Source organism: Passer montanus, unplaced genomic scaffold, assembly GCF_014805655.1.
Source record: "Passer montanus isolate IOZ18808 unplaced genomic scaffold, ASM1480565v1 scaffold1, whole genome shotgun sequence".
Lineage (NCBI taxonomy): Eukaryota > Metazoa > Chordata > Aves > Passeriformes > Passeridae > Passer > Passer montanus.
This window is the reverse complement of record NW_024356504.1, coordinates 19,557,885-19,573,673: the sequence shown is the minus strand read 5'-3', so window position 1 is coordinate 19,573,673 and position 15,789 is coordinate 19,557,885. Positions and strand designations below refer to the sequence as shown.

General features: G+C 39.9%; 1 protein-coding gene across 1 annotated transcript; it reads left to right on the top strand.

Annotated features, from left to right (window-relative positions):
• LMLN (leishmanolysin like peptidase) lies at positions 1-15,776 on the top strand. Its single transcript, XM_039702209.1, has 17 exons — positions 1-465; positions 768-865; positions 956-986; positions 1,476-1,558; positions 1,995-2,112; positions 3,013-3,191; positions 3,816-3,921; positions 4,177-4,271; positions 4,989-5,106; positions 5,830-5,937; positions 6,659-6,735; positions 7,326-7,436; positions 8,072-8,204; positions 8,790-8,949; positions 9,738-9,868; positions 10,787-10,997; positions 11,571-15,776. The coding sequence occupies exons 1-17, from the start codon at positions 1-3 to the stop codon at positions 11,663-11,665; spliced, it is 2,319 nt and encodes a 772-aa protein (XP_039558143.1). The 3' UTR covers positions 11,666-15,776.
• The last annotated feature ends 13 nt before the right edge of the window (positions 15,777-15,789 follow it).

The window sequence follows — 15,789 nt, the reverse complement described above, 5'->3', positions numbered from 1 at the left end:
ATGGGCTGCCCGGGGAGGCGGTGGAAGCGTTCAACATCCGTGTGGAAGTGGCGCTGGGGGCATGGTTTGGCGGCGGCCTGGCGGCCCCGGGCAGCGCTGGGCCTCACGGGTCCCGCTCCTGTGGCTCCGGCCGCGCCCCCGCCACCTCCCCTCAGCGCTGACCCCGCCCCTCGCGGCGCCGTGTCCAATCAAAAGCGCCTGCCGCTCCCGCCCCGCCCACTCCGCCCGCCCGCTCCGCCCGCCCATTGGCGGAGGCCGCTCCCCCGGCGCTGCCTCCATGGCGACGCGGCGGACGGGCACTCCAAGATGGCCGCCGAGCCGGGCGGCGGGCGCGCCCGGCCCAGCCGCTGCTGCCGCCCGCCGCTCGCCGCCCTCATCGCCGGGCTGCTGCTGCTGCTCCTGCCGCTGCCCCCCCGCACCTCCGCCTCCTCCTCCTGCCACCACCGCGTACCCAGCCGCGACCAGGTGCGGTGGCCGGGGGTCTTCAGGCGGCCGCGAGGGGTGCTGGGGGCAGAGGCTCCCTTGTTGCCGCTGTTGGATCGGTTCCTGCTCGGCTTTTCCGGGCCGGGCTGTGCCGGTGTGGCCCCGCAGCCCCGGCTGTGGGCGCTGACGGCGGCGGGCGGGCGCGGAGCGTCCCAGTGAGGCGAGGGAAGGGTCGGGAAGGGCGGGAAGGGCCGGCACGGAGCGGAGCTGCCGGGCGGGCAGGGGCCGAGGCCCGGGGCCGCGGGGTGCGCTGCCTCATCCAGCATCGTGCCTCTCCCTGCCAGGTCGTCTATCAAGTTCCTCTAAAGGAAAATCACGTCTCGAAGAGAAACGTGGATCAACAGCTGAGAATAAAGATTGTATATGACAGAAGTGTTGAGGAGTGAGTATAATGGTGTGGCAGATTTTTTTTTTCTTATGGCTGAGATGGAAACGTGAACTAAAGCTTGTTTGTTTTGTTTTTTAAATGTAGTTTGCTGCCTGAGAAAAGACGCCTTATAAAGGTATGTTATATTTGCTTCCCCCTTTTGTTTGTATGTAATATAGACGAAATTGAGACCAGTTCAACTAAAACCTTGAATGCCAGCAATTTAGTATTCCTCTAGTTCAGGAAACCAAAGCTTTGTGTATAGATTACGCCTCCATAACAAATAATTCCAAACTTCTCCTGCATGGTGTTTGCTATATCCCAAGGTGCAAAAGTATCAGTGACAAATGTGTATATAGTTTTTAAAAGCCTCTTTGAAACTGAATATTCTAATTAATACTGTTTTCCTTCCCATTTTCTCATTCCAATAACAGCATATGGGAATACTGAAACAAAGTATTTCCTGAATATGTTCATAATAATTGAAACTTCTCAGGAGTCAGACTTTCCCCTATTGCGATATACCACAGTATCTAGCAAATTTTGTGTAACTTGACAGTTAATGCCTTTGGGGTGAGCTGTGTCTGCACTGCCCCTGGGTGACTCTGATTTTTGCTCTTTTCAGAACAAACTCTTCCCACAAGCAATATCTTATTTGGAGAAGACATTTCAAGTGCGCAAATCTGCCGGTGCTATATTGCTAAGCAGGTGTGTGAAAGTCTGATGAAAAATCACTTGCTATATTTGATATGTAACGCTGTGCTGCATAGGCTTTAAAAGAAGATTAGAGTGTAGGAAATGCCCTTCTGAATCAGATCAGTGACCCATCTGATCCAGCGGCAGTGGCAGATGCTCTTTTACAAATCTGCCAGTCTTCCAGAAGCAACACCTGCATTTGTTGTTGCAGAGATTTTCACAGCTATACGTGCTGCCAGTTCTCTTTATGTGTACCCCCATTTATGAATCTGGTTCTAATCTCTCTTTGAGCCTGTAGATTAACAACTGGAAGCATTATGTCTTCCCTGGTAAGGTAATTAACAATTCTCACAGTGAAAGTTATATCTAATACCAACAGAGTGCAGTAAACTATTCTATAGTTCTCCTTTAATAATAAAAACATTGACTGTCTCATGTTTCATTGAAGGCAATGTGTGACAAACCAATATTTAAGGAGGAAAGCTGACCCTCACAGATATTGCCAAAAAGCCTGTGCAGACCATACAAGGTGTGGGCCAGTTATAGTTCCTGAGAAACACCTCCAGGTAAGCTCAGCTGTCCAAGTGTTTCCTAATCTTTGAAATATTACTGTTTATGGTTATTAATGAAAAAGTGAATATTGGTAATTGTGCATAAATGACCTGTTTGCTGGAGATCACTAAGTCTGAATGAAGGAATAGAAAAATATAAATAAGTGTGAGTTTCTGTAGTTTATGTTGTTGATCCAAACTCAAATTTAAAAAAAACCAAAACAAAAACACAAAAACCAAAACAGGAACTGGTTACTATTTTCTGAGCCTGTGTTCTAATGGCCTATACAAAGAAGATGAGATTTGGAGCTTGCTAAATTGCTAAATAGTCACTTTGTTATTCACCTTGGTCAATGAGTTGGAATTTCACAAAGTTAATAGTTGATTTTTGAAGACCTTGTTTGAAAAGGTTATTCACTGACTCAGGGGTATAATGCAAGAAATGCTTCAGACTTGTTTTCTTTATTCAACTACAGTATGTGATCAGTAGATTTCTGATTTTCTTTCTTTAACTTGGAAGTTTCAACTGTATCATTAAAAAGATAGATTACATGAGAAATGCTATTGTTACTTACGTGTACTAGTTTTGCGAGCCAAGATTTAAAAAAAACAATTAAAAGAAATACAGGATCCTAATTCTAATTAAATTTCTAAGAAATGCAGGGAAGCTTGACAGGCTTTTTTTTATTTGTTTTTTTAAAGCTGCCACCTTCCTTGTGTCTACTAAATCATAAGAGTTAGTAATTTGAAAGTTATTCCTTGGCTCTGGTTTTGTTTGCTGTTCTTCACAGGGTGTTTCCTTATCTTCTGCTGTCTATTAGGATTTATTCTCGGCTTCAAGCTCATTGAATTGCGTCATGCAGAATTTTGGTGATAAGGGGAGTATTTTAATTGTTGCCTTTGAACACTGTACAGCAATGCAGGGTGTACAATGACAGCGAGTGGCACCGCAGGCCCACGGGCTCACCCGAGCACGAAGGGGTTCGAGATGCTGACTTTGTGCTCTACGTCAGTGCTCTCACTACTGACAGGTGTGGCCATGAAAATATCATTGCATATGCAGCCTACTGCCAGCTGGAAGCTGAAATGGACAGGCAAGTATTCCCTCTGTTGCAAACTCTCTTTTTAATTAAATTTTCAAGTTACTTGATTGTTCAGATGTGGAATTTGATTGTTTGCCTTTGTTGTATAACAAGGGAAGTGCCATCATGGACAAGCACTGCATTTATGTAAAATCACAAACCCATCAAATAGTGCTTGACTTCCAGAGCTGAGTCACAGGACTCAAAGCTGATCCTCCACTATTAATGCTTAAACTTTTTATCAAGATCCTGTTTCTCTTAAGGTGAATGTCATGATTTCACAAACTTAAAGAATGCAAGTTCCTACTTATATTTTGTTTCCATTCAGTTGTAGTCACTGTCACAGTCTTTATACCTCCCTAAGATACCTAAAATTCAGGTCCCTTGTTCTGTTGTCACTGACACATGTCCAGAATACTGAATATAGAGATTGATTGATTGACTCCATTCCACCACTCCCCATCCCAACAGTAAACTAGGCACTGTGTTGTTAACAGATATTTATAAATTATTGGGAAGGACATATTTTTATATTAGTCTGTATCTTCTTTAGATCTTCTGCTGCTTCAAGTGAATAATTACTTTAATTTTGTAATATTTTACCAAAAACCATTTAACTTTAAAACTCTCTTCCAGGCCAATAGCAGGATATGCTAACTTGTGTCCAAACATGATTTCAACACAAGCTCAGGAATTTGTTGGCATGTTGTCTACAGTGAAACATGAGATAATCCATGCACTGGTAAGGGTTGATAAAACCTTGCCCTGAAATGGGTGCCTGCTTGCTCACATGCCTCCAGCTTGTTGCCAAGAGAGGGATGTTTGGTGGAGGAAAGCTCTTGCTTTGCCTCCTTCAATTTGTGTTAATTGCCTTGGAGTGTTGTACTTCCAGTGTGTCTCTGGTGGGTGTGGGGACTCTTTCATGGTGTTTGACTTTGTATATGAATGTCTGAATGTCTTACCAAAGGTTTCCATGTGCTTGTTTTTTGACTTGAAGGGTTTCTCTGCTGGACTGTTTGCATTTTATCGTGATGATGATGGAAAACCTTTGACACCAAGATATGCAGATGGACTTCCTCCTTTTAATGAAAGGTATTTTTTGGACCTCTTGGTACTCCCAATGAAGGATGTTTTCATGTTGCTTTTTTAGGATGTGTTCTTGCTTGTTAAAATCCAACTTCATTATTAGAGTGACTTTCCTTTATAATGTTCAAACAGTGGTATGTGGTGTCTCTCTAGTCTTTCTTTACATTGCCATTAAGCACTTATATTATCCACATATACTATAAACTAAGACAGGATTTCATTTATCAGAAGGCTGGAAGGTAAGCTTTACAATTAGCCATGCTGTCTAATGTCAGTGCAGTTAATTTTTAAGATTTATGGTTATGCAGAACGGACAATGTGTGTAATGTGCTGTGTGAATTTTCTGATTTGTTACAGAATGAGCAGTTTGCATTTTTTTTTGTTTTTTTAGTCTGTATTGTAGATATTATTCTAGGAGATGGAAGGGTAGAGAGTTTTTTTACAATAGCAATACAGAGGGGTTTTATTTAATTTCTTACATTTTTGGTAACTGTAGAAAATGTGCCTTGAGTCTATAACTAATCTTACTTTGCCATGTTAAATCAGTTGCGTGTTTAATAAACACATCTTAAAAAGGAGAAATGCTGCATAATAAAATTTTTAAATTTAGAAAGCATGAGGGAGTATAGAGATTATCCATGCATCTGTTTCTTATGGAGATAGATCTTTGTACAGTAACATGTCTTTGTGGGAAGGATTTGTAACCAAACCTTCTCCTTACAGCCTAGGTTTGTATCAGTGGAGCAATAAAGTTGTTCATAAAGCTGTGAGGCTGTGGGACATACGTGGTGGCAAAATGCTGCGCCATGCTGTTCATCTCCTGGTGACACCTCGGGTGGTCGTAAGTGTGCATTACCTTTCAAGCATTGTATGCCAAGGTTGCCAGGACATCCTTGAGTCATAAATATTTCTAATCCTTGAAGAATGCCCTTCCCTGAAAGTATGGCCCAAAGCCCATGCCATTAACATTGTGTAATTGAGAGGGTGTAGCTAAAGTAGAAAATGGGTGACAGTATAAAATAAATAAATTGACATAGTAAGAGAAAATGAAGGGACTGGAAGGTCAAGCAAAACTGATGTTGAAGAAATTCCTTAATCCTACTCTTCAGATGTTTTCCTACAGACTTAAGACATCTCCTGCTCCTTTAATATTAATATTTTGTCATGTTTAAAAAGAAGTTCCTCAAGGATTTTTGGAAGTCTTTCTTTCTTCCCACGCATCAGACTCTCTCTTTGTGCCCCCAACAGAACATATGTTCAAGTGTTAACAAATTGGATTTCGAAATAAGTCATAGTGTTAATCGCATTTGGCCACAAATAATCTTTTTGTTTTAAATCTAAGACAGTATATAGAGCAAACATGGATTAATTACCCTGGTTTTGCTCATTTATTTCAAGGAGATGAGTAGATAGTATGATAGCCTTGCTGTTGGGGTGCTTGCTTAGTCAGCCTCTGAGTAGAAAACAAAACGGTAGAAAAAGAAATGCTGAAATACTTTTAATAGGTAATTCTAGAGCGCTAGAACTGTATTTTGAGAGCTGTGTTGAAATGTTTTCTTTCTAGGAAGAAGCCCGAAAACATTTTAATTGTCCAATTCTAGAGGGAATGGAGCTTGAAAATCAAGGTGGCATGGGTACTGAGCTCAATCACTGGGAGAAGAGGTTGTTGGAGGTTTGTGCTGATACTAGGAATGGAAGGGAATGTGGAAATGTCTGCTCCCTGTGCCTTGATTTTTAGGTTTATTGTGGTACCTATTGGAGCCTTGAAAATGCAGGAATATCAAACAACATTGAAATACCTCACAAATAGTACTTGATATTTAAATATTTAGAGGTCCAATTTCTAGATACATCTGTCTTTTAGCTTTCTTGCTAAGTCTCAGAGTATGAGATCAAGTGTTACTGAAAAGCTAAATGTCTGTTACTCCTGTCTGCCATTTACCCTTTGAGAAGGTTTGCTCCCGTTTCAGGGCAAAGCGGGTATTCCTTTTAGTCAATTGAGTTTTATGGCCCTCTGCCTCTTAAATACTTCATCATTCTATTTATTACCTTGACTTCATCTTTTTTCATGTGCTCTGGCTTTAGCTTTTGCCCTGGCTCCTCCAGAACCTTGCCTGACCAAGGAAACACTTATTTCCCTCTTAACATTTAAGCTAATTTTTATTTGTAACTTAGCACTGTGTGAAATTTTTGGCAGAGTTACATTGTCTAGTAATTGTTTTATGCAGTAAGGTAAACAAGAAGAGAAATGCTGAAGGACAGTCCTTTCATGGAGTATGGGATTTGATTGTCAATTACAAAAAGAGAAAAGAAATAAAATGCTTTTTCCTAAGAAGCATTTTCTTACAATAATGATTTTGAGTGGCTTACCAATCATAACTGGTAATTTTCAGAATGAAGCAATGACTGGATCCCACACTCAGAATCGAGTCTTTTCCAGGATCACCTTAGCATTAATGGAAGACACAGGGTAAGAATTAAGAATGGGAGGGTGGGTTTTGGTTCATTTTGTTTGGTTTGCATTGCACTTGATTTTATTTCAAATTGATGCACTTGTACTTATCCCTCTGCAGCAGAGTAGATGATCAGCATAATTAGCTTTACATTAGATAAGGAGTCATACCTTCTATGTTACTTTTTCTTCATGTCTTTCAAAACCCATTTTTAGTCCAGCATTAAAAAGCCAGGCATTGCAATGCAAAGTGCTGTTTGTACTATCTATTTACTTTTTGTCTTAATGTAAGTCTTCTTTCAATTGCAAGCAATACATATTGATTTTTTTCAGCTCTTCTTGCAGATAGAAAGCAGAAATTGACTAAGGTTTCATCTTTCTGTATACATTATTCCTTTGCAGATCACAAAATTTTCTTCTAGTTCATTATTACTTGAAAAATAGTGAAATCATAATGTATTTTCCTATAGGCAGAAGGGGAGGCAGTTTCCCTTTTTCTTAATTTGAAAACCTTAAGGCATAATATAAAATTCTTTGAACTGCTGCTTTATTAATCAGAACAGTAATTTTTGAAGTAACTATATTCTCATTTCAAAATACTTTTACAGATGGTATAAAGCAAATTACAGCATGGCAGAGAAATTAGACTGGGGACGCAATAAAGGCTGTGACTTTGTAATGAAGAGCTGCAAATTCTGGATTGACCAGAAGAGACAAAAGTAAGAATACAGTCTTTCAAGAAAAGTTTAAAAATAAAGAGGAAACCCTGATGCTTGTTTACATTTATCCTTCAAATGTAACTCAGTAAAAAGAGGTAGAGGTTGGTAGAGATGAAAAATGAATACTGCCCTGCATCCCACCTAATTATGATAAATACAGAGGCAAGCAGGGTGTAGAATGCATTTACACTAAGAGAAGGCTGCACTTTAGAGAGGACAGGTAGGACTTACTCTAAAATGTTTGCCTTCTTATACACAGCTTGCCTTGTTTGTTCCTTACGACCTTGTTTGTTCTTTACAATCCTCAAACATTTCTAGGACACAGCTGCATAGCGGACCTGTTTTGCTTATATGTTTTGTTCTTTAAAGTTTACAAAGCAGTGTCATTAAAACTAAATAGGTGAATGCATTGTATCTTTGTTTGCTGGCTTGATATTCTTTAAATCAGAAAGGTCAAAACCAGACAGATAAGAAAAACTAGCCTCCAGAGAAGAAGTCAGTGCTTCTTTGTGTGATTGATTGAGTCTAGGGGAGAATGGGAACAAACAGTCTTGACAGGCTGCTTATGTAAAGCAGTTTAATTGATCTGATATTATTTTTATTCTGGTTTTGTTTGTTTGCTTTTTGTTTTTGAGGAAGCAATTGATCAGTCCATACTGCGACACTTTGAGGAGTAATCCTTTGCAGTTAACCTGCAGACAGGACCAAAGAGCAGTAGCAGTGTGCAACTTGCAGAAGTTTCCAAAGCAGTTACCTCAGGAATATCAGGTATAATGCATCCTACTTTAAAAATAACTGAAGTGTTTTCATTGTTGAGCTTTGCAGCCTGATGATTGTATTTGTTTCAGTTTTTTTACTTTGAACTATCAGATGACAGTAGATACTGTGAAAAATGTCTACATAGTTTATTACAAAGAGTTGGAAAACTGATAAAAGTCCCTTGTGATCTTAATAAATTATGCTGCTTGGCTATCTAGCCAAATACCAGATAGAAATGTTGCTGTGAAACAGAAATCCCCCAAAATATCTAGTTTGAGGGATATCTTCCCCCAGTCTTCTGCCCTTTGTCACTGCACACTGTTCTGTTTACATCCCAAAGAATGTAATTATTACAAAGAGGGGAATTAGGGGCAGAAGCTGGGAGTGATACATGCAGATATGAATCTTTGCATTATTTACGTATTCTTAAATACTTCTGGCTCATCTGGTTCATGGATATTGTAAGGTGCTGTTAATAGCATTCCTGAGTAGTAACAGCTGATGTTCCTGCAGCTGTAGTGATTTGCTCTATTTAAAAAACAGCTGTACTCTTGCCTTTGCCAAACTGCTTCACTACTGTATTTTGTTTTGCAGTACTTTGACAATCTTAATGGAGTACCAGCAGAAGAATTGCCTTACTATGGTGGTTCAGTAGAAATTGCTGACTATTGTCCCTTTAGTCAGGAATTCAGCTGGCATTTAAGTGGTGAATTTCAACGCAGTTCAGACTGCAGAATAATTGAAAACCAGCCAGGTCAGTATTCAGGACTTCGGGGTGGTATTGCAGAGATTGCATTTGTTAACTTGGAATGGAGTTGCTGCATGTTCAAACTAATTGCATGTGAATTTTTTCACACATGAAGTTTCACACCACCAGTTGTGTAAACACTGTGCTGTGGCAAGAAGCATAGCACAACTATTGTGTACACCTGAGGCAAACTCACATATCTAATGCAGGAATGGCATGAGGAGTGAACAGATACTTACCCCAAGTGACCCAAATACAAGACAAGGAGTGGCGGTGGGGGACAGGGCTGTTTATTGAGTCTCTGAAATGTGATTGCACTTTTCACTTTGTAGGTTTTTTGTTCAAGGCCAGGGTCTTTGTGAGTTACCAGAACATGGGCTTGTCTCCTAATGTAATGCATGGATGTTCAGTGTTGCAGAGCTCCAGAATGCTGTAGTCTATTACCTGCCGTTGCAGTTGTCTCAAAAACAAACACCCTCTGCCCTCAAACCAGCAATTACAGCTGGCATTCCCTGAGGGCAAACATAACCACTTTCTGATGGAAAGTGCTTGCTCATTGTGGGTTTTTTTGTGGTTAGTTGATTATTTTGTTTGTTTCTTAAATCTTGTGTTTCTTCCCACATTGTTTTCAAGACAGTATAAATCCCAAATTGATAATAATTCAGGGTATGAAATAGTCCAAAATTAAACTTTGAATTGCATGTGGAGATATTGATTAGATAGCCTTTTAAATTGATGTGAGCTTTCTATTCCTCTGGTTAACTTGTAATTCACTATATTTCTTTCTACCTTAGATCCTACCAAAAACTATGGTGCAGAGAAATATGGACCAAACTCTGTATGTCTTATTCAGAAATCTGCTTTTGTTATGGAACAGTGCAGGAGGAAACTCAGTTACCCTGACTGGGGTAGTGGATGTTATCAAGTAAGTATTTGTTGGGGTTTTGGTGGATTTTCTTTTTTGATAACCCCAAAGGGAAAAGTCAGGCTTAAAATGTAGGTGGCGACTGTTAGAACTTTTCACCTGCATTGTAATCTGTGGATCATATAACATACTCTGAAAACAATCTTCCAGACATAGGCCTGTAGTTTAGATAGTTGTGTGGCTGCTGGGATGGCTTCCAGTCTCACTAAAGACATCATCTGTCTTATCCCATGGCACTTTATCTTCAGCTAGGAAGGAATACTCCCATGAAATGTTCTGTTGTTGAAGCTTAATATTAATTAGTTTCTCTGATTTTTCAGAGGTGGAAAGCACTGTGCACATGTCACTTCTCATTTTCTTTGGGACTCTCTCACTAAGCGTGTCACGTTCAGTAACTGCACAACTCTGTGAAAGTGGTCATTAGCAGAAGCCAAGTTTTACTCATTCTCAGCTGATGATCTGCGTAATTGCACAAAAAGAGTATAGTCAGTGCTTTGAAGCATTCCTGAATCTCGTAGTTGCTCAGATTGCATTAAAATACTTGCAGTTAATCTGTGCTTCTGATAAATCACTGTAAGTGCACAGTTTGTGGTAATTGGCAGTGGGTCTGAGCCTCATCCCCAGTGGGTGCAGCTGTGAAAAGCAGGTGAACAGCACTGACAGCAATGAGCCATGGAGTGCCCAACCAACCACCAAAGGGAACAGAGGGCACACAGGTGCAGTGCATGAACATGGGGGGTATGAAAGGTTGGGCTAAAGAAGGAGGGCAGACACTGAAGCCTTCTGAAGTGGTCTGGTGTTACTCTGTAGGGGTTGAAGCCTTCTGTAATTGTGTGATGATATTCTGTGTATTGTGGCCATCTCAACATGCTGTGATAAATCATAATACAGACTTGACTCTTACTCTTTTATTTTAAGGTGTCTTGTTCTCCACAAGGGCTGCACGTGTGGGTCAAGGACACTGCATACTTGTGCAGCCGCTCAGGCCAGGTGCTGACTGTGAGCATTCAGATGAACGGCTGGGTACACGTTGGCAATCTGATTTGCCCAGCCTGTTCAGACTTCTGTGACTCCTGTCCCCCAGAGAGGGATCCTCCAGCTTCTAACTTAACAAGAGCTGCACCCATTGGTAGGTTGCCTTTTTTGCTGAAGTGAAACTTCAGTATTAAATATCTGAAAATGTCAAAGATTTGTGTCAGCTCTGTCCAGAACAGGAAAGGAAGGCTGTGGCTATTTTAAGATCCCAGGTGTAGGAGGTAAGGGAAAATAGCAAAGGTGTGGTATGTTTTGCTGTGCAGTCGTGCAGAATAGTGACTAACACAGCAGAAATGTGTCTGAAACATAACGCCTTCATTTCATGTCTCCTGGTAATCATCCCAGAAATCTAGCTTTAGCATGGGAATTTCCCAGGAAATCTGACCTGTGTTTTGAAGGCCATATTGTGATTATAATCTTAAAAATTATCACCTCAGTGGAAAGTGAAATCTCACTTTTATGCCTTCCTATTGATAATGTTCATGTTGTAATGCAGAAAGATCAGAGTCAATTTTCTTTTTGAGGAAGGTAAAAAGCTGAATTCACTAAATTCCAGTTAATGTTTTGTCAAGAAGTTTGTTTTAACTCTTTGGTGGTTTTTATTGTTCTCTTTGTTATTTATCGTGTCTTTAAATGTAAAATTTATAATTTTTTTTTTTTTTTTTAGATTTATGCTCCTGCTCATCCAGCCTGGTTGTAACCCTTTGGCTGCTGGTGGCCAACTTAGTTCCCCTGCTAACAGGATTGTTTCTCTGTGCATAGACTTGAGCTTGGGGCAAGAAGAAGTTCTGAGATAACACCCATCCTGCTGCACTCCTTGCTGTGGAGCACGGGGGTTCTGTCTCAGCAGCAGCTCTCTCCTGCTGAACCTCATCTCCCCTGGCAAGTATCACTGCACACAGTAGTCAGGGAGGTGTTGACAAAAGCAGGCAGAATTTTGAGAGGAGGAAAATTTACCTTGTTATCTCAATAAGTGCCAGTATTTTCCTGAATTGCAACCTATGGGTTTTTTGATGCAGTAACAAGATCCACTTTGCCAACTGTGTTAAACTACCTGGCAGCTCAGTCAAGATTTGAAATGAGAACTCTTCTGTAATAGACCTGAGGGCTGTTTTTTTTGTTATGTCTGTTGTGGTAGCAAAGCATCCTCAAGCTGGAAATATACCTCAGTGGTTTAGTCAAAAGCCATGTAAAATCAGTTGTCATCACTGCTGATAACCAAGGCCTAAAGAGGCTGGTGATTTGTTTTTGTTTTGTTCATTCTTACAATTTTGTGGAGGAGGAAAGAATGTCATTGGATAAACCAGTGGCTGGCAGATGCCTCCACAACTGTATTCTGCAGCTTTGAGCCCCCTCAGAATTCATACTAGGTAAAGCAGCTAATTCTTGGGGTTTATTACATCTTCCTACATAGACAAAATGGAATTTCAGACTGGTAACCAGTACTACTGTCTAGAAATCCCATTTTCATTTAACGTGTGCCAGTTCTACTGTGAAATTTAATACATCACATTTGAATACCCTCTAGAGTTGTTAGGCAAATGCATTTCAGTACTGATACTCAGACTGTAAATGTGGGATAGAATTTAGGATTATTTTTTCTTTTGTTGGCTTGTTTCTCAAAATAATGGCATTATTGTTTCAAAACTAGTATGAACATTACTGAAGATGTTCTCACTTCTTGTTGAAGAGCAAATCAGTAGCAATGGCAGCTATAATCTTACAGGATCATGCTGATGTCTCTAGACCAAAAACTATATTGAATGTGGAAGGAAAGCCTAATCTGTTTTCTTTTTTTTCTTCCCTCTACTCTTTTTGGACATGTAAATACTATGGATTATTTGAGTATTTGTGGTAAGCTGAGAATCAGATGGTTTGAGCCACATGAGGGCACACCTTGCTACAATATTAATCACTTGATGACAAAATACATGAGGAAGGAAATGAGTAAAATCTGTCAAGATAAGGACAGCTGCTCTATAGGACCCTTGTTTCTATTTATTTCTGACTATAATGTGTTTACAAATAATCCTGTTCAGAGGTAAAGAAACTCTTTGTGGTTCAATCCACTGTCTGTCCTTTTAGGACAGTTTTCACTCCTGGAAAAGTGTTAAATTTAAGGGAGCAGACGTGTCCATTGCACTAAAAAATGCAGATATAGGGAGAAAGATGAGGTTACTCTGCTTCCTAAATGTTCTGTGGCATTATAATTGTCAGTGACTGGATCCCTTTCCTGAATGGAAAGTAGGGAGATGGAGTAAAACTTTAGGTACAATTATACTGTAATAATAGGACTTCCATCATGATTGTAAGAAATTCTTTGTGCCTACTGGACTTGGTTTTGTTGGGTTTTTTTATTATTATTTTTTTATTTAAGGAAACTGTTATGACACTGCTGAGGCAGTAAGGTGCAACCTTAAACTGTCTAAAGACATCACAGTTGAGAGCACCTTGCACTGGGCTAGTTCTCCTTCTTAACTGCAGGTTAAGCTGTGAATTACACAAGGCCTAGGCTAGCCTTAAATCAGTGTCTCGGAGAAGCAATACAAGTCAGGACTCAAATGCTTTAAAATTGTCCAAATGGAATTATTAAACGCTCAGATTGATAAGTGAAGGCTAATTATTTTAATATATCCACAAAACGGTCGATGTAAACTGTTACCTGGAAAACATAAAGGTCTGAGAATGCATCTTAGGTCCCAGAGGTTGATATTGTATTTTTTGTCTGTTGTGCAATAATACAGTTGAAATGGTATCACTCACCAACAATGCTTTTGATACTTGAAAAGAAATTGCTGGTTATTTTTTCTTACTGTGAAATGTTTGCACTGTCTGAACTTTCTGGTTAACTTTATAACTGTTAAACTTTTTAACTGGTGTTAATTTATTGTGCTCAGTATTTGATATGCTGGTCTCCTGTCTAAGTGTGAGATTTGTCATATTTAATGGAATATTTTTATCTTCTACACAGTTGTTTATCTTGAGGGCTTTTCTTCTTTTAATCTCTCTTCCTGAGAATTAACTGAAAGATGGGTTAGAAAATTGATGCTTACCTACTTCTGAATTGTATGCATTAATTAAAGAAAGGGGATGTAGTGCTTTGTATTGAAAGGGGAAAAAATCTATCAGCCTGTTGGAGCTCTTGTGGTCAGGTTCACCACTACCTGCTAAGCAGCTGCATCAGTGAATCCAGTGAAGTAAAACTGCTACTGCCTTAATAATCTGAGATTTCAGTTGTAATTTCTTTGTTGTGCAGCCCTTCAGCTGCCTGTGAACTGCAGAACTGGACGTGACTTTGGGGGGTCGGGCGTGGAAGGTACTTTAGTCAGAAAAATGCAACATCTTCTATCCCACCAGGGTGTTAGCAGCTGATAGCAGCTGTAGCCTTGTGGGAACTGCCAGGGAATGTGTCAACTTAAAGTGGCAATGAACTGGTAGCTGTCATACAGAATATTTGAGTAAAGCTGACTACCTCAGTTCTGTTTGTCTTTGCATTCCGCTTTTACCCTGCTGTGAACTTCCAGATCTTAACATGAATTAAGTAAAATCGTGTCTCAGGTTTTTAAGAGTAAAATTACTACAGTTGGAAGCATAAGCCATTTTTGAGCATAGAACACAGCTAAAATTGTAGCTTAAGCAGATCAGTTATGTAGCCTTAAGTGTAGTTTCTGCCATAAAATTCAGAATTCTTTTAAATAAATGCAAAGTTTGCTGTGCTAGGTGTCCTGACCACACATGACCAGTCCCTCCTATTGCATCTCTTAAGTGTGAAAACTTGGAAATGCAGCCCATTTAAGCCTTTGTGTTTCCACCAAAGACTGGGCAGCAGGAGCCCTGGAAGTTGTGCTGAGATGCATGAGTTTGCTCATCTGTAACAGAAACATTTTCAGTATATAGTGTCCACAGTTTTAACTTCATAATTTAAAAAAAATATTTCATGTTTGCTTAGGAGAGTAAATTAGTCATGCAGTCTTTTTTGGTCCCAGTAGTTCAAATAATTTCAATTAGAAGTTGAAGCAAGTCATCTTTTAGGAGCACATTTTTTCTAGCGTTGCAATTACAAGGAGGAAGGAGAGCTTTTGGCTGGAGAATGCAGCAAGTAAAATCACAAGGAAAAGCAGCAATTCATTTCTCCTCAAATGAGCTGAGGTCTTGGGATACAGTCATGGCCCTTGATGTAGGTTAATTACTGAAAGAGAATTATATCCCCCATTAATAGACTGTCAGCCCAATACAGCTCATTCTTTCTGCTGAGCTGTCACGAACTGGGGAGAGTGATGTCTGAGAGCAGACATATCCACAATCCCTTATGAGGCCAGTTGTTTTTAAATCTTCCTGTCCTGCAAATCTTTCTGCTTCATGATATTCAGTAGAGAGGGAGGTGTACATCTGTCCTTCCCCACATTTCCAAGGAGTGACTTTCAGCCAGCTGAGCAGCTCAAGGTGTTTTCCCTGCAAGACTGAATCCCTGTTTTTAGCTTGTTTGGATGTGTGGGTGCCTGCTTGCATGTATGTACTGCTCTGCAGGATTTGGGGCTGTTTGTGCACTGAATAACATGATCTTACACTACCAGACTTCCAAAGTGCAAATGTTACCTTTTTAAAGTGAAGCTTACCTTGGAGATAAAACAACTGTTTTGAGAGAACTGGCTGACCTTGAACATGTGTTTCCTATTTTGGTACAGAATGTAAATATAGAACTAACTATTTTACACAGATTTTGGCTGGACTGAGATATAAGGGCTAATTTGTGTTATTTATGGAGTAAAAATTTCCTTATTTTACTGTTTAAAAAAGGTATGTCATGCAACAAAAGAAAAAACTGTTCTTCAATAAAATATCTGTAGAATATTAAATCTTCTTGTCCTTTTCTTTGACAGCTGACG